General features: G+C 41.9%; 1 protein-coding gene across 1 annotated transcript; it reads left to right on the top strand. All coding sequences in view use genetic code 11, as the record gives it.

Moving 5' to 3' along the window:
* Positions 1 to 555: 555 nt before the first annotated feature.
* EGR_00513 (Multidrug resistance protein) lies at positions 556 to 18,652 on the top strand (the record flags this gene model as incomplete). The annotated part of the gene is made up of 18 exons (XM_024489762.1): positions 556 to 810; positions 1,037 to 1,469; positions 2,019 to 2,131; positions 3,744 to 3,857; positions 4,293 to 4,400; positions 6,919 to 7,044; positions 7,458 to 7,661; positions 7,899 to 8,261; positions 8,448 to 8,681; positions 9,203 to 9,334; positions 11,121 to 11,228; positions 11,540 to 11,617; positions 11,692 to 11,919; positions 12,704 to 12,855; positions 15,470 to 15,610; positions 16,181 to 16,412; positions 16,491 to 16,829; positions 18,299 to 18,652. The coding sequence occupies 18 exons, from the start codon at positions 556 to 558 to the stop codon at positions 18,650 to 18,652; spliced, it is 3,714 nt and encodes a 1,237-aa protein (XP_024355759.1).
* Between the last annotated feature and the right edge of the window lie 270 nt (positions 18,653 to 18,922).

Raw genomic sequence — 18,922 nt, 5'->3', positions numbered from 1 at the left:
ACTCATTTCAAAACGTGATAGGGGAGTAGAACAAAAACTTACACAACCACTAAAATTGCTCACGAAAGCATTTAAAACGTTTTGGTATTTTGTTTATCTCGATCAGCGCACGTAAAGAGGTCAATTCGTTTGTCATCTGTGCGTAATTTGTAGCTCGACGATAACAGATGAATATCGAACCATTGTCAAGTAATGCAGACAAACGGAGGTATTTCACAGTCAAAAGCGAGATTTTGTAGGCCGTCATTTAGTCCTGTATTTTTTAGCGACACTGAATGCTCGGACATAGTGCGTGAAACTTCAATTTAATGAACTGACCTATTTTTGAGTATTTAATTTTTTTCATCCCGAAGGTAGAACACTTTGACAATGAAGAATCACTTGGCAAGCCTAGTTCATCGCTGTCAAATTCGACGTAGGCAGCTCGTTTTCTGTTTTCATTCTTGGTCTAGAGCCTCAAAGAAAAAGGCCCACATTTCATTTCTGTCACTGGTAAGAAAAATAAGTCTTCTTGCAAATAGGCAGTTTCGTTATGCGGATAAGGCGGACTTCATAATGCTGATTATTGGAGCTATTGGCAGTATTGTTGTCGGAGTATCTTTTCCACTGAATTTACTTATTGTTACTGAAGTTGTCAATGGGTTTGTGGCTCCCAATGCTAACACACAAGCACTTAAGATTATGGATGAGATGATAAAGTGGTATATTCTGCTGGCCTCATTAACACTTGTCTTTGCTTTCGTCCAAATGTTTTGCTTCAGTCTGTCATCTAAACGACAGAGCCGAAGGATTCGATTAAGGTTATTTAAGGTAAGTATTTTTCTCAGTGACACGTAATGGCATTTGTTATTTTCTAGTCAACCAACTGATTCAGTTATGACATTGCAATAGATTAGAGCACCTTAAGCTTTCTTTTAATATTGTTATACGTTCTGAATACAACTCGTTACATGAGACCTTCGTAGAACAATTTATAAAGGCACACAAATATATTAATTTGACGCAATGTAGCTTACTATTTTATTTGTAATCCAAGCAAATGCTTCGACAAGACGCCAGTTGGTTTGATAGACAATCTATGGGCGATCTCATTACAAAAATGACTTCCCAAGTGGATCAAATCGAGGCGGGTATTGGCGATCGGCTGGGTCGTTTTTTGCAAAACCTGATTCTTTTCATTAGCTGCTTTGGCAGTGCCTTCCAAAACCAATGGAAGATAGCCCTTGTAGGGCTCTCCACCACACCTCTCATTGTCGTAGCATTCGTTGTTTTGGGTGTGGGTTTAAGTCGCTACTCCATAAAAGAGGAAAAGGCGTATTCACATGCCAACAGCATCGCCAGTGAAGTACTCACCTCTATTAGAACGGTGTTTGCTTTCATCGGTCAAAAGAAGGAGTCGACTCGATACAATGCAAACCTGGGTGCAGCGGCAAAGGTCTCCTTCAAAAAGAACATCATCGTCGGTTTCGGTAAGGAGTCAGTCCTTATGATAGACATTTGTGGATTTTACGACATCTAACATTTTAGCGAAGGGATGTCTCTCATCATAAAATACAAATCTGCGCTAAATTTCCTGTTGGAGTACTGTTTTTCAGTGAAAGTTGTTCTTATCTTCTCATCCTAAATATAAACTTTTTACTAGTAGCAAATAAATTAGCACCACAAGTATTGAAATCTAATTCATGTGCTGCAAATTAAGAATAAATTTCCCTGTTGAAACAGCAATTAGAACGTATTTATTCATTAGGCACTTTCGATACCTGCACCATACCAACATTCGTCTTTGATTTATGGCAAAAGCACAAAAAATTGAATCACAGCAGAATAAATGAAGTAAATCTTTTTTTTGAATACTGGTAAGCGATTCTGGTATAATTTTATGTAGATAAGCATACCTGCCAATAATGTCGGAATCCGGACTACACTTTATGCTTTTGTAACTTTCGTCTAAAAGTCAGAAGATGTAGAAGGAAATAGCGCTTCGCGTTGTTAGAAGAGGATATTTGTTATTTCTCTAGGCGCCGGTTTGATCAGCTTCTCGATATTTGCCTCTGCTGGTCTCACTTTCTGGTACGGCGTCAAGTTGATAAGCGTCGGGGAGTCCGGTGTGGATGGCGGCAAGATTGTGTCGGTAGGTTGCACAACAAAGCCTAGTAAAAGTAGATTTCTTCGGGTTACCAGTTTCTTTCACAGATGTTCTTTTACCGACTGGACATGGGCGATTAGAAACAGGGCTTAAGGTCACTAAAACGCATCATTGTCAGCTACCATAACTTCTAACGGATTTAAAATTACATCAAAAACTTTTTTTCTGAAAATGAAGTCTTTATGTGTGACACTCGTTTTGGTCATGCCGTCGGAATTTGAAAAGTCACCTTACTTGAATTTTGAGTACCTTTGTATCCGCCAGCGACATTTAAATGGAGGCACACAGTCAGCAACAGCTGAGTCAACACAGGTAAAAGTGAATACAAGGTCTTGATTCCATTACAGAGATTGAGGTTTTGCTTCTTCCAGCCAAATCTTGGTTCCGTACTTGACCACTTTTGGGTATTTGATTTGACTGAGCACTTGGAAGGTGATAGTAGGCTATCCAAAAGCTGCTGCTTAATTTCAAGTTCTGAAAATTTAAGGTCTAATCATGATAAAGATTCCAATTTCGAGCATTTCAATCGAATCGAAATTTACTGAAGAGCGTAGTGACGCATCCTTTTTTGCTTTCTCAACGCTTGGTTAAATTAATAGGTGGTTAGTATTCAACTTGATTGTAACGCATTCACAAGATCGTAGCTACATGATTTAATACATGCAGAAGGTTTGGCGAGTATAATTAAGGTCAATATGATGAAAAATATGTATCACCGAAGAGTAGAGATCCGGGTACCAGTACAACTATTCTTCTGACATGCTTAAATCCACACCGGTTCACAGTCTCTGGATGATAACGAATTCGACTTAAAAGTAACTACACTTTAGGTATTTATAACGATGGAAAAGTGGCCTCACACATGCATCGGCGACTGATTTTTACGCCGTTAGATGCGCTCAAGGCAGGTGAGATTTCGACCTTTACGGCTGCCAAAGGTACCCAATTCTCAATAGTTGGCGAACAGGTGCCCCACTTTAGGCATCATTAATCTAGCTAGTAGACAACAGTGGCAATGAGAGGGTGTATACACCAACCTGTGACGATAAACGGATTTTTATTTGGTCGAAGGCGTAACACCCGAAACTGCGGATGTCAGTCGGTACAGAAGACATTAAGCACGTTGCTGCATTTTGATGGAATGATTAGAAACAAAGTGGTAGAGCATTCGAGAGCTGTGAAAGTATCATAACTGGTCGTACGTCTGTCATTTTTTATTCCGGTTGAGGTAGTTCTATATCCTGTTCACAGTATGGTAGTTATTCCTGTTAAAACTCCGTTTTTAAAGCATCTGATCCTTAAAGATCGGTGCATAAAATGTCGTAAAATTGAACAGAAAGTGATTTTTTTTTCTATGAGAATGACAAACTCAGAACAACTAGCTAAGTATACTTGCAATTTTTAAAGGTGCTGCAAGCTGAGTATTAAAACGGCTTTTGCAGTTGGATTTTTGTAGGTGGTTTAGCAGAACGCTGGGAAACGTGCATTTGCCGAGGTAGCGAGGGTTTGGTTTGAGCCCTATTCCTAGGTGAAATCATACAGATTTAAGCGGGCAAAATCTCAGACCAAATATAACCTTTTTTTCTATTTGGTATAGGTTGTGCTGGCATTTCTGGTGGGCAGCATAGCCCTCGGCCTTGTTCTACCCGAATTCACTTACTTCGCCCGTGCAGTCGCTGCTGCCAGAAGCACCTTCAGGGTCATCGAGAGGGTACGCTGGTACACAGATCCGCATTTTAAAAGTCCGAGTTTATTTATATACCTAGAATTAGCTTCATTTCATATCTCTGTTATCAAAAAAGTAGCTGGAGGGACCAACAATTTTAATTTGGAACCACATAAAGAACGGAAACTCAAACTCTCTAACGTATTTTGCATTTGCTTCTTGAAACAACCTTTGGGTAGCAGCTAAACTGCAAAGTAAAATAATGGTTTAGCACAAAAGTGTCATCGAAAATGGGAGGCGTATCGAGTAAAGGTACACCAACAAGATGGACGAAGTTGATGTCTCCTGTGTGGCACCATTTATTCCCCTTTTAAAGGTGATGGTTTCAAAGGTAAACTGTTTGAATGGATAAAAACAGATTGGGGTCGCTGATCTACACTGCTTTTCCTAGCCTTAAAAATTGCTACTCCTATTTTTTAGGAGCCTCGCATTGACAAGGACCGAAAAGGCGAAATCATCGAGGATTTCAGGGGTCACATTGTGTTCAAAAACGTCACCTTCCACTATCCTACGAGACCGGAGGCAAAGGTTAATTTTATTTTGTCTAACATCTGAATTAATGATGGGTAGATATCTCACAAGTCCTATCAAAAAATGCGGGTAGCGGAAAGATTTTGAACGATTTTGGTGCGATACATTGAATCAATTTTTAAGTTGTAGACTTGAGAAATACAATTTTGCTTGCATCACGAGGCATACACATTCGACAGTCCATTAACCCGGCACATCAATCCTAGCCCCAAATTTTATTATAAATTCTACAATTATTCTCCCATTTGGAACCCCACAAATGCTAATTTAAATTGAGGGAATTGATTGTCTCCTTGTCTGAGTCATGACTCGACTTTGACTCAATCCCTAGGCTACGGAAGCCACTTGCCAAATGCGTATAGCATTTGCTGAAGACGCGATCCGTATTAGCAGAAAGCAACAGTACGCAATGTTTGATTCTGGTGGTGAACCACCAGGCGATAGCACATCACATTCAGGCAGACTCACCATTCTTGACCACGAAAGACAACACCACGTGCCACTATTGGCTAAAGCAATTCAACCACATCTACATTAACTGGCAAGGGTAAGTCGTGGTAACAACCACTTTGCATCTGTCCTCCTCGGTCATGCATTAACAGTTGACAAGCAATAAGACCCAAAGAGTACTAATTAGTTATTCTTCACTTATTTCACACACGTTATAAAACGCGTCGTGCATTTTGGACTGCTTGCTGACTGCCTGGTCTTGTGATGAAATGTGACATTTGCATTCCAAAGTCTGTTAGGCAAAAGGTCATATGTCCACCTGCTGTCCACTCCACACCTCAAAGCCATACGCAAACACTGTGTTTCCTTTATGTGCATATGTGCTAAGTTATATACAAAATTGTTCACTTTATGAGAGTTGGATGACTGCGGCTGAGTTCAACCTACTCAACACAACTCGGAGGTGGACAAGGTTTTTAACGACACCGAGGATTGGTCAATCAATCAAAGGAGACTCTTATTCTTTTAAGACAACGAAAGACCAGCTACTTCACACGGTACAACTTGCCTTTGAGAAAACCTCATTGTGTTTCATGATGGGAGGGAGGGAGAGGGAAAAAGGGACCCTGCCTCATGCTCACCCTATTTATTTCCCTAATGATTATATACCATGTGAGTTAGACGCTTGCAAATGAGTGCACAATACATGAAATATAGAAATGGCACTGGACAGATGAGTGGACAGGTAGAGGTGGATTCTTTTCTTGTCATCCAGAGATAAAACATTTCATTCGGATGGAATCCGCTACCCTGTGCCTCGTTGGGAAAGGATGATGGCCGATAGTGGTGACTATTTTGATAAATAACACCCTTGAAGAAACCTTCTGCAGTTATTGCATTTCCATTCAAGAAAAAGCTTCACAAAATTGTTTGCCTGCCCTATAATTTCTTGCAAGTCAGAGTACTCGAGCGACCCTGAATTCCCAGTAACAATAACTCAGATTAACAGTGAAGCAGGGCAAAGATACTCCCTTTTTTCCTACCTTGATCAAATACAGTGCCAATACTACTGACGAAATTGTCCACCATGAAATGTTCCACTGGTGAAGACCAAACACCGATGATTATGAACAATCTACTTGACACTACTGCAAGATGTGCAAGAAGAACCTTTTCTTGAGAAGCAGGCAAAATGAGACGATTAATCGGAAAAAGGACTTATTCGTGGTATGTGCAAGGCAATGCGGTTCAAAATTTCCTGATTTATTACCTAAAAATCCTCATATTGGATGTTGCGATCGGGATGAGGGGAAGATAAAATAGTCTCATTTAGGTATTCTTACGGTATTTAGCCACGCTCCAGGCTATAACTAATGCAACCAAATAGTGACGCACGTGATTGACGGTTTTGAATAAGAGTCTAGTGGAAACTGTGGGCTATTAATATTAACGGTGACTTTGAATGCCTAGTCTCCACTTACTTCATCCTACCTATAAATATCCAATTGATTGATTTTTGTTTTTTATACTTTAACAAAAGGTACTATTTGGGAGTATGCAAAGCTCAGAAGAATGTGTAGAAAAGCGCACACTTTACTTATTTGTGAATGTATACCCATGAAGCAGTTTTTTATCAACGGCCTCTTTAAAATGGTCCGGTGTATTGCCGATTAGAATTGCACAAGATTAGTGAAACAATGTCATCTTAACTTGTTATCTGCTTGTCGAAAATAAGCATAAGTTATCAAAAACAAAAAAGCGATTTTTGATTCTTTTCGGCATTTTTGTTTCCAACTTTATATGTGTGACAAGTGCTCCTTGCCAGCCCGTGAAAACCAGCTGAACCATGTAGTATTGCAAACATACTGATTGAGCTTAAACAACAAAATTCCTGTTCATGGCCCGGGAATTATCCAAGTAGAGCAAGTATTTTGCGCTCTGCGCTTGTCAATTTTCCTTGCAGATCCTGGCGGCAAATATTTCACTTACTATTTTTGTTCATCTATAATGAGGATGCGTTTGAGTTAGAAAGAGATCTTTATTTGAGAAATTTACTACTCTTCAGACTCTGGACAATCTCTCCATTGAGATTCGACCTGGAATGACGGTGGCAATAGTTGGTCCAAGCGGTTCGGGCAAGAGCACAACAATTCAACTCATCCAACGTTTCTATGACACGGTCTCGGGCGAAGTGAGCTCCTTTTCTCTTTTTATCCCTAACTGACTCCTGTTCTACTAGATCTGATGCAAACCTTTTGAAGGTATTAAACACTAAGCTTGTCGGTAGAAAGTAATGGGCTGCGTTAAAGTAAATGGAATGACTTTATGATATACATTTATAAGGATTAGCAGCAAATGAATAAATGGCAGAAAGGCTCTAATCAGTTCAATCCTTTTTGAGAACGTTAAAAAGTAATTTGAGAAATTACTAGCCAGAATCGTGCATTTTTAATGTTTATTTCGCACCAACAGCAGTTGGAGAAAGCTATCTGGCATCCCTAAAGAATCACTCAGGTTGCTGGCCACGCATTTTGCTCCTCTACTCGTTCATTTCAATTGCCTGACACGATTCCATCACTTGTGTTTATCGTGACAACTACCCAGGTTCTGATCGACGGGAGGAACATCCGAGAACTGGACTTGAAGTGGTTTCGCGGACAGATAGGGGTGGTGCAACAGGAGCCTGTTCTCTTCTCTGGTACTATAGCTGAAAACATTGCCCTTGGTTGCCCAAATGCCACCGATGAAGAAATCGAAATTGCTGCCAAAATGGCCGACGCGCACGACTTCATTCTCAAACTTCCTCAGGTATTGCGTCAATCCAGACGTTGCGTATAAAACGTCCGAAACAAAGGGTAACGTGATTTCTCTGCAAAAATATCTGGTCATTAATTGGAGCATATTAAAGAAAAAGTTCGTCTATAGAGTAGCTGCAGTTCTTTTCTGAATCTGTAACGAAATATGAAGTACATTTGTTTTCAGGATGTAAGACGGACGGATGACCCTTGTCCATAATTTTTAATAGCTATTTCTCCTCTATTGAAGGCGTACAAAACGCCAATAGTGGAGGGCGGCGGAAGCATGTCGGGTGGACAGAAACAGCGAATCGCGATTGCCAGAGCACTTATTCGAAACCCCAAAATCCTTTTGTTGGACGAGGCGACTTCGGCACTGGACACGCGCTCTGAACGCATCGTCCAACGCGCTCTCGACCAAGCCTGCAGTGGACGTACCGTTGTAGTGGTTGCTCACCGTCTCACGACCGTTCGTAACGCTGACACAATCGTTGTAATGGATAGAGGTCGGGTGCAGGAGATCGGGACACACGACCAGCTGGTCGCTCTCAAGGGCATCTACGCAAAAATGCTCTCCTCCGCACCGGTGCGTCCTCGCATTCTTCCACCACCTGTCACAATTTCCCTCAAACTTTCCATGATAAACTTGTACCGTAAAAGACCATTTAAAGTTACTTTTACGAAAATGTTAAGGTTCATCAGGTATTAATTATTTGTCATGAACTTTTGTAAAGCCTTAATAAGAATGACATAATTTTGTCATCTCGTACTATCAGTACATGTAACCGTCTCTCTACAGAGTAATCGGGCTGGAGATATGGAAGAAGAGGACACAGAGACTGACAGCGAGGCAGAGGAGGCAGAGGAGGCAGCATCGGCGGTGGAGAATGAGATGATCGATCGACCAAGGCGGTTGTCAAGAGACGAGCTGCGCAAGCCAAGTAAGTGGACGCTGTCCCAGCGGTGGTCGGACGCTGAGACTATGCTGGAGGCTCTCACCGAGATGTCCGGCACCGAAAAGACTTCGAAAATGGTGAGTTATGTATCTCAGCTGCAGAAATTGTTAAGCATTGGAATTCTACGGTAGGCTTAATGAAATCCCACACTGTTTCCCATTTGTTCCAGATTGATGTTCCCTACTTCAGATCTGTAAACCCTTCCCTTCAATGTTCATCTGTAAACCTACGAAAATAGTTCGAGGGTCAGGAGCGTATTTTGGTGATTAAGTGTAATTAAACAGTAGCTTTTGTAGGGAGGGTATAGTAAAAAGACGAAAAAACGGGGAACTTATCGATAATGCAGGTTTTTTTTGATCCAACTAACTAGATTGGCTAGGGCACATGAATAAACGACAATTATTATCTAGAGAGCTAAATGTAACATTTAGTTGGGATTTAAGGAACTGAAAGAGTGAGTAATTTTTATGGACGCAACTGAAGAAAGCCGATTTTTTTTTTCTGGAATTTATCTAAGAAGACCCAGCGCATCCCATGAGAAATGTCAATGCTGTTGAAAGCTAAAACCGCCAATTCATACGTTTTTACACCCCTTTAGAAAGGTCAACTAATGAGGGCACTGAAGCTGAATCGCCCGGAATTTCCCTACCTTTTCGCCGGACTTTTTTTATCCCTGGCTTCTGGACTGAGTCAACCAGCCTTTGCAATTCTCTACTCGGAGATGTTTGGGGTAGGCACTGACCCACTTAACACGCACCGCAGTTTCTTTCATTGCGAGTATTCAATGCAGGCTTCGGAGGATTTTGTAGCTATCGTCCAATTATGTCTTATGTTCTCGTGTTGGCCGCTGAGTTTTGAGGCAAAATCGCACTGCATTTACGTTAATCGTATTTGGTTGCATAGACAACTAATTCCTACTTCCGTAGAACATGAAGGACATAAAATATTGCTCAAATTTTACCAATCCTATAAGAGTACATGTTTTGGAGCAAAATGAGGTCAACCTAGTCCAGATGAGGAAAAAGACCTAGTCTTTCAGCACTGCAGAGCAAGCAGCATGCATTGTTTATTCAGGTCATCAAAATATTTCGCAAAACAATTTTTTGGATTTCATAAGCCCGGCGTAAATTTAGTAGCCCAGCAAAATTGCCTAAAGTGCTAAAAGGGTGAAGAATATTACAGTGGAATGAAAAATCTATAACTGAGGTAGTATATGTGAAGAAGAGTATCAAAGGGCAAATTTAAGAAGGCTTCCCCTAGTAGGCAAAATAAAAAAACCTATCTAGCTTTGTTTGAAAATTCCATATTAAGATTATTTTTGATGGACATTTTGGATGTACTTATGCTTTTGCCGGTGAATAAGTAATCTAGATGATCCGATTAGAGCGCCCGGAGATCTCTCTGAATAGGAGAGAAGTTAGCTTGGAGATAACCTGAGGGACTGCCGGTATGGCTTAGAGGCCATTTCGCTTAGAGGGAGTATATAAGCGCAGCCTTAGGCATTCTTGAATCAGAACTGAAGAGTTAAATAGTTAAATTATCATGTAGCTCCTGTTCTCCTTTGAGCGCCGTCCCTGGAGCTCCATTTGATCCAACTCCCGCATCGGCCGTTACAATATAAACTGTGCTGTAAGGAAAAACAGCCACTTGCCAACCGCCTCAGTAGTCGAATTTCCATGCAACTGGGAAAATACTTGACCTCAGCGTTACTGATCCCTCGTAGGGATTCCAATGGACTTGGAGTTTCATCCTTGTTGAAAATTATATTAGGGGAAGAGGGGATGTTCGGGCCATCTCGTATGCCCATGGCTAGTCGTAGAAACCTGTAACAAAGGTAGGCATTGTTCCTACTTCAGTGCTGCTTGACCATATCAATCTGGGGTATATCCAGCTATCAGAGAGGCGTAGAAGGTATCGAGAGTTTGCTTAATTGAAATCTTCAACCAAGTACCATAGACAGCTTTGTAACGAGCTTTCCTAGATGGTTTACGCCTTGTGTCGCTTTAAAACACGGCAGCGGGGTAATTGCCAAAGGTGGACGTCATTTTCAACCCTTCCGCCAAGGGTCATCGCATATTCTCCCACTTGCAGCATATGACCTTCTTCCGTCACGTTAATGGTTAACATTCATTGATAGAAACCAGGGCAGATGTCCTTTAGGATCGAAATTGCTTTCCGCTGTCACCGGTGCAGCGCCCTGAGACTTTCCAAGAGACAAATGAAGATATAAGGCTAGGGCAGAATATGCATTATCAACGTACAGAAGAATTGAGAGACTTTAGAATTCGGAGGTCATGTCGCCTAGCGGAAGCACAAAGGTGGAGCTTAAGTGCCTGTGAAACCAAGATGAAGAGTTAAGCAAATCTTTTGGATATTACGTACGGTTAGTTTGTTGCTCCGTTTTGAATACACAAATATAGCAGGACCATCAACCATTATAGGTTCTCGGGTATGATAAAACTCGTTCAGAAATGCTAAGGGAGATGCTTTAACATTGATTGCTGCTTCTGCCGCAGATATTTTCCCAAATCTCAACACCGGACGAAAAACTGGCTCAAACTGCCTTCTACTCGGGCATGATGGCCGTACTTGGACTCGCACGCTTCACTGCGCAGCTCCTATCGGTCAGCAACATTTTCCAAATTATGCAAGACATATTTCATCGGTTGATATCGTTTTCAAAGTGCAAAGAGGTTAGGTAAATTCTTTGGTAGAAATAAGACGCATGTTTTCAACATTACAAGACCATATTAAGTAGTCAGAAGTCACAGTAGGAATGAAAAGAACCGCTGGTGAATATCATCCCAATTATCTGGAAAAGTGCCAATGGAAGTCGATGCAGTGGGCACAAATAATACTCGTAAATACGCTGTGAACTTATGCTGTTTTAGTGAAATTCTGGTTAAGATTGCTCCTAAGGTCCTTTTCATTCTAGGGATGTGCGCTGGGCTACGCGGGAGCCGAACTCACGAAACGTGCGCGATCACTTTTGTTTGAAGCTATACTAAAACAAGTAAGCCGTCTAATCTTCAGCTCCAATAGGGCCAAAAAGCTTGCCTTATCTAACCCTATTCTTAACCCTTGCAGGAGATTGGCTGGTTCGATCGAGTAGAGAACAGCCCCGGTATCTTGACTGCCCGCCTGGCCACAGAGGTCTCGGCACTGGAGACGGTGACGGGTATGCAGTTGGGCACTCTGATGGAGGCGTTGAGTCTAATCATTGCCTCCCTCGTCATCGGTTTCACCTACAGTTGGATTCTCTCCCTCGTCAATCTCTGCTTCGTGCCCCTTCTAGTTGTCTCTAGTGCCCTACAGGTACTTGACAAACGAATCTTTTGATCACATTATGTTCTTTTAACCGTTGACCAACCTATATGAAAGCTCAGGAAGCCTTACGTTCTACTAAAGTTCGATTTTCTTGAAGGACTTTCACTAGAAAGCCGATACAGCGACTTGTGGTGAGAAATAACTTTTGCATTTTGGTAATCATTCAGCGAAAAAACACGCCATTGACTATTCCAAACTACCCATTCACTACCCGTCTCACACTAAGCAGACACGCACAACTTCATGTAGAGGTAACTGAGTACTCCCTCCACTTCTCTCCCTCTCGCACCGTGTGTGTACGTTTAGTGAACCTCGGATCAAGTTATTCACTTGATGGAGAAAAGGACAATTATAGCCTTGATTCATGTAATCCATAAGCATTTTTGCTTTGAAAGCACTTAGGTCCAGTGGATAACTCGAAAGTCCTCTTCTTGTATGTCCGTCTCAAAGGACAAAATTTGCCCGTGAAAAGATGTACACTTTGGGCTGGAGGTTTCTACCTCGCCGCATTTACCGCACGTCTCTAAACTTTTCCAACCTTCAAATGGTTAACACTACTGGAAAGTTACCTGCTTAGTTGAATAGATGGTTGGGAAACAGAAGTGAGACAGAAACGAACGTGGAATAATCTAAGCCTTTCTTGACCTCCAAAGAAGAATCGAGATGCCTATTAATGGTGATTATTTCATCAAGTAAAATATTTCCGAGTGATTTTAGCTGTTTATCCACTTCTACTGTAAAAAATCACATATACATTTTGCTGCTGTTTTAGATGAACCAAATGTCGGCGAGCCTGAGTCCCCACGAAGTGAAGGGCTCGCAGGTGATGCAGGAGACCATCTCCGCGGAGAGGACAGTGACGAGTTTCGGTTTGGAGTCGCACTTCTACACGATCTTCAGGCAGCGCTGTACCCCTGAATCAATGTAAGCTTTGCTTCAAATGTTTCACCTGGGTGCTATGCAGAGCCGCTAGGTTGGAGGTCATCTTTGGAAGAGACATTTGCTAGAAATGGTATAGCATATCAGCAGGATATTTATTACGGTTTAGTATTCCACGAGGGCGTTTTCCATACTTTTTCAATCATTATCCTTCAGTATTAAATGCGTAACTCTGTAAAAATTATGCATATGCATCGAATATGAGCTCGCACACCATCCACGTAGTGTTTCCAATCTTCTCTCGCGATATGATGATTGTGTTTAGCCTCTAATATTATCTTGACCTTTACCATTGCATAACCCTTCCAAATATGCCCGAAGGAGTGTCATCACCCAGCCAGGGGCAGGATTGTGCAGTTCGACTATTCAGTCACCAACCACTTTTGTATTTTTACGAAAATTTTGAGTTTTTTTGAAACAAGGACCTTTAGGACACCTTTGTTAAAACTCATCTTTGATACTTCGTGGCTGTGCTAACAGGAACATCTTTCACGAGTCTATGATAATTTAAACTGGTCTACCATCCTTCTTCAGGGTTTCGTGACCTGTTTTTAGGGCTTATTACCATCATTTCGTTGACTTTAGCAAGAAGTGCAAATGAAGGCGTTTTTTTCACCAGCATTGTTGTGCTTTTCCCTAAAACCACGAAGAAAAACGACAAAACCCATCTCCATGAACTTTGAAGTCGAAGAAGGTGCGTTCTGAACGTCATGTGCTGAACCTCATCAAGTCCTCTCACGTGCTGTGCTCTTGCGCTGTATTGCGAATCAGCACCATCTTCAGCCATGAGATTTTAATAAACCCCTAATTTTGGTGTCACATAAGCTTCAAATCTCCACACAAAAAGCACTAGAATTCCATCAAGTAGTGATGTAACTTCAAAGCACTCTTCCATCCAGCCGTAAAGTTTTGTAAGCCTCATTAAAAGTGTTACAGAGGACAATTAAACCTAATTTATATCAATGGCCTAGCCACCAATTTATTTATAATATCACATTCTCAAGCGGCACTCTGCTTTAGATGTCGCCAAATCTGGACTACAATTTGACCATTTATTTCCCTTAAGCTTCAGCCTTTTGATGATTTGACTGCGGTGTGAGATTTAGAGGTGTCATCATTCCCTTTGAAATATCGAGCCATCTTATTCTTGATTGGCCTGTGACGGTGAGTTCGGACGTGAGTTGGGAGACGCCAAAATAGCTTTAGCTTTTCACATTCTCAACAGGTTTTGGCGAACCGGTACTTGAGATTCCCAGAAGCCGACCGTTACCCAATTTCACGCCGACAAATGGGCTTCCCGTTTTCTTTATCAAAAGTGATAAGTCTATCGCATCATCCTTTGGTTACTTTTGGAATGCTGTAGATATTTTCACTCCCTTCACCGCAACTTTCTGATTGTCAGGTGTCACTGCTTGAGCGCTCTCACATACCCAGTCAGGTTACTCCCAAACCGAAATACAGGCAGATCCCATATTTACAACCACTTTTACTACAGCCTATTCTGCAGTTACGTTCTTGCTTTCGCGAGTCACTTCCGGGTTCATTTTTTCATTATTCATGGTTGTAGGTGTAGCCTAAGATGCCCCCTGATTGTCATACTAAGGCGTTAACTTTTCAAAGGTTTAACCAAGTCGTAGGCAAGGTATCTATGAGGAGGTGGCTTGCCCCAAAATGAGTGTGCCTTCCATCTAAGTTACAAGGGCACATGGCAGCCAGCACCATTTACCACCCTACCAGCTAACATGGTTTCTAAGCCTCCTCGGTGGGCTAGTAAACTCGACTTGCAGTAACTGTTTAGTTGTTATCATTTAAACCGGATGAAGAAACACAATTAGTCATTTGGATTGAGTTTTAACTAAGCGCATCAAAGTACGAAGTTAGAGCGCCCCAAGACTTTCCCGAAGACGAAGGAAAACATTATACTCAATCAGAATGTGTATTGTAGCGGTACTAAAGGGTTTGGGGGTCGCTACCACTGCCCGAGAGACAGGCCATCTGGCGGAGCCCTCAAGTGGTCCGTTACCGAAACTGAGAGTTAAACAAACAATTAACATATTACAGAGGCGCCTAATAATTTTCTTTCGTCTTTTCAGTGGGAACTAACTGAAGAAAATTTATTAAATGCCTTAGGTGTTGGAATAATCACCGGTGTAAGCTACACCGCCTTTCCAACAATGCGCAGTCTTTTCGCGAGGTTTTGTCTTCGGCAGTAAAAATCTCAGCAATAACCACCGCTGCTTCTAACTCCGTTTTATATTCCAACAGTTTATTACACTTAGCATATGAGTTTTTGGTGCAAAGAAGAGGTCACATCCACTCAGAGCCTGAATGAATGCTAATGTGGACGAGAATGGAGCAGTATCACATTTCATCTCCCCCATCTTAAAGCATGGTATGAGATGCTTCAGAGGTGGGGTCCTTAATCGGATGGGCATTAAAGTGTTAATTTAAAAATCCTAACTAGTGGATAAGACGGCAATTGATGAAGCTGACCTCAGTTTCACTTAGTTTTACTTTAACAGTAATGGATAATTTTGGCGTAGAACTTACCGTCTCCCATCCACCCCTAACTTCTCTTCACAAATCCTCCTACCTCAAGAGACAAATACAAGGAGGCGTTGATGTTTGCACTGGTCAACGGGATCGCTTCTTCGCTGGCCATCTTCCAGGCTTGTGCCTCCTTCTACGTTGGGGCTGTGCTTCTCTCCCAGGACAAGACTACCGTTCTAGCAGTGTTCCGGTGAGCCCAATCCCATCTCCTGACGATAATTATCTCTTTTGGGAGGCTTAAATAAAACCCTAAACTCTTTTCTTAAATAAATTCTTTATCTTGATCCCGACTGGAGGTAGAATGGAATCACGGCAGAATCTGTAAACGAACCCATTGTGGAAAAGGTATTGTGGGGCCTCATAGAATTGTGCCTTTGTAGGCGATAATGCGGGCGGCTATAATGTTAAGCAGAATAATAATATTACCGATACGTTTTTTAATATCAGATGAGATGATTACCTTAAAATGCATAGAATGAGAGCAACTTCTTACTTTAACTCTAGCCTGCTCAAAACCACGCATTTTAACTGGGTGGATTTAAACAAGGAGAAAGAAAAATAAGCAAATTAGGGATAACTTTTGAAAAAAAACCCCAAAAGTTGCTTAACAAAGCATCTGCTACACGAAACACATCGCTATAATGGGCATTAGCAATGAAAAGTATTGAGTTATTGCTAAAGATATTAAAGACTTGATTCCAATAACATAATGTGGTCAGACACATGCTCAGCTAAACAATAAATTACAACTTCCCTTTAGAACTTATTCCGCCTACAGTTTCGGAAGCCAAGCCTTAGGACGTGTGGCATCACTAGCACCAGAGTTTAGGAAAGCCTCACATAACGTTAAGCTGGTTTTCGCCACACTCGACCGACAGACCAAATCTGACGCCAACGAGGGCGACTTTCCCAAGGAGCCGTTTGATGGACGCGTGGAGTTCCTCAATATCGACTTTCGCTATCCTACCCGACCCAACACACGTATTCTACGGGTTAGTATCCACTTTAAATGGTCTAATTAATCAAGACCACCTGCATGACTTCAACCAAATGACGACTTCTTTCTAAAGCGTTTCAGCCACACTGTCGAGGCGGATCAGTCTGTGGCACTCGTAGGCCAATCGGGATGTGGCAAATCCACTCTCCTTCAGTTGGTTCAACGTTTCTACGACGTGTCCGAACACGGTCCCAACAGCGGAATTTTCATCAATGGACGAGATGTGCGCACTCTTGCGCCCAATTGGATCCGTCAGCAGATCGGCGTCGTCTCGCAAGAGCCCAATCTGTTCGACCTAAGCATTAGGGAGAACATCGCCTACGGAGACAACTCGAGAGAGGTTTCCATGGAGGAGATTATAGCTGCTGCGAAAGAGGCCAATGCTCATTCGTTCATTGAAACTCTGCCTGAGGTGGGTTCTAATGTGGTTGTGTAAACCAGAAAGTTAACTCGTCTGTTTCAACGCAAAATGAACCAACGAAAGTCTACCAAAACAAACGATCCCAAAATTTCGATGGCAATCAGGTGTTATTAGGGAGAGACCGAGGTTTTAGATTCAATAATTTGAATAGTAGCGAAACTTTAGGTGATCTAGAAAAATCCTCCAGCTGCCTATTTTAAGAAAGGGCTGTTGTTTAAAAAAGAGATTATGGCAAGAAAAAAGACGTATACATGTATGATCTAGATGTCGCCTCCTTGGACTTTTCTGAAGGCCAAAGACAAAATAATACTCGGGCAGAATGTATATGTTCGAAATACAGTAGGGCTTGGTGTTACTGGTATGGCTCGGAGGCCAGTTCACCGGGCGAAGGTGTAATGGCGGAGCACCTAAGTTGATCCTTTACCAAAGCCGAGAGTTAGGCAAGCAACCAACGTATTACACACGCATACGTTTTCAGAGATCAAGAATGCTAAAGATCAGAGAATAAAGCACACCATTTTAAGGAAGTGTACAGCATTATCTCGGTGACTGCTTCCAATTTTAGTTACATTTTGAACCGGCGAGTAAGCACCTACTTTCACAAGCTGATACACCAGCGATGCTGGGCTTGAGGTGCAACATTTATTCTAAAACCCGTATGCTACACGTATCAGTAATATTAAATTAAAAGGAATCAAGTTTGATTGGAAATCGGAAACAAAATGAAAGCTCTTAAAAGTTTGATGTATATTTGCAAATTCCAAAGGTATACATAGTATCTGTTGCTAAAATGCTGAAATAATGTCGGAATCATCATAACTAGAACATCTAACTAACCTTTTTCTTTTTCATCTCACTCAGTCTGTTTGTAACATTACTTGGCGTAAGCAACTACCACAAACTGTCACGCATCTGTGACGCGGGGTGGCAGGTGACACAAAGGTGAACCCGTTAAGGCCATCGCTTCACTCCTACTTAAGCATTAGATGATGCACAACAGCCTAATATCATAGCTTCAATTTCAAAGGGTGAAGGATGTTATTTGCAATGTTTAAGGGGTGATTATAAATGCTAAAATGCTAGAGAGGGAACTTATGACCACCAGAACAACCTTTGAATACGCAGAGCTGCGTGCGTGCTCATAGGGGCTAGTTATCCACGTGACATTAGAAAGTGGATAGTCAAGAAATTTACACTTGATATGTCACGTTAACATTTCACATAAGGCCCGAAAATTGAAAGATTACAGATTTCCTATACGGTTTGTTTAAAGGCGCTCAATTTTGTTAATTAGCCAATTGTGTCAGCACATTAACTACGAAAGAGGTGATTACACTGCTTGAGTAGGGTTATAGTGCGGTGGGTGAAAACCAGTTTTACCACAAAAAATTTTCCCCCATGAGCTGATAATGTAGAACTTCATCGGTCTAGCCGGTTGGGTGATTATTCTGGTTAAATAGGGCTACGAGACGTCAGTGGGAGCACGTGGTTCGCAGTTGTCGGGTGGTCAGAAGCAGCGCATCGCCATTGCTCGAGCGCTAATACGGAAACCGAAGCTCCTGCTTCTGGATGAGGCAACCTCGGCATTGGACAACGAGTCGGAGCGCATTGTGCAGGCGGCGCTGGATGAGGCGATGGCGAAGGGTGGACGAACGAGTCTGGTAGTGGCACATCGTCTCACCACGGTGGAGAACTGCGACGTTATTGTGGTGTTACAGGAGGGCCAACGGGTTGAATACGGTCGACCGGCTGCACTGATGCAGGCCCGCGGAGTTTTCTACACCCTACACAATGTGGATGCAGCAGTAAATTAAAGAGGGACTAAATGGAGTCATCTTCCGCTTCTTCATCACCTTATTCCTTTCCTTCTTCCTACTTGCACGAATCACTTGCGTTGTGTGCTTTCAATTATTAACATTCCAAACAATATCTCTGTTAGTTAAAAAAATGTTTTCAGCCAATGGAGCATAGGCATGGGCTATAATTTTCACTGCGTATTCAGTTTTCCATTGTCAAAACGTAATGGAGAAGTGTGTCGTGAAGCCAAGGTTATTATGTTTGCCAAGATTGGGTTTTTTACTTGA

Source organism: Echinococcus granulosus (assembly GCF_000524195.1).
Source record: "Echinococcus granulosus chromosome Unknown EG_S00002, whole genome shotgun sequence".
Taxonomy (NCBI): Eukaryota; Metazoa; Platyhelminthes; class Cestoda; order Cyclophyllidea; family Taeniidae; genus Echinococcus; species Echinococcus granulosus.
The sequence above is the reverse complement of the archived record's forward strand: the minus strand, read 5'-3'. Positions and strand labels throughout refer to the sequence as shown.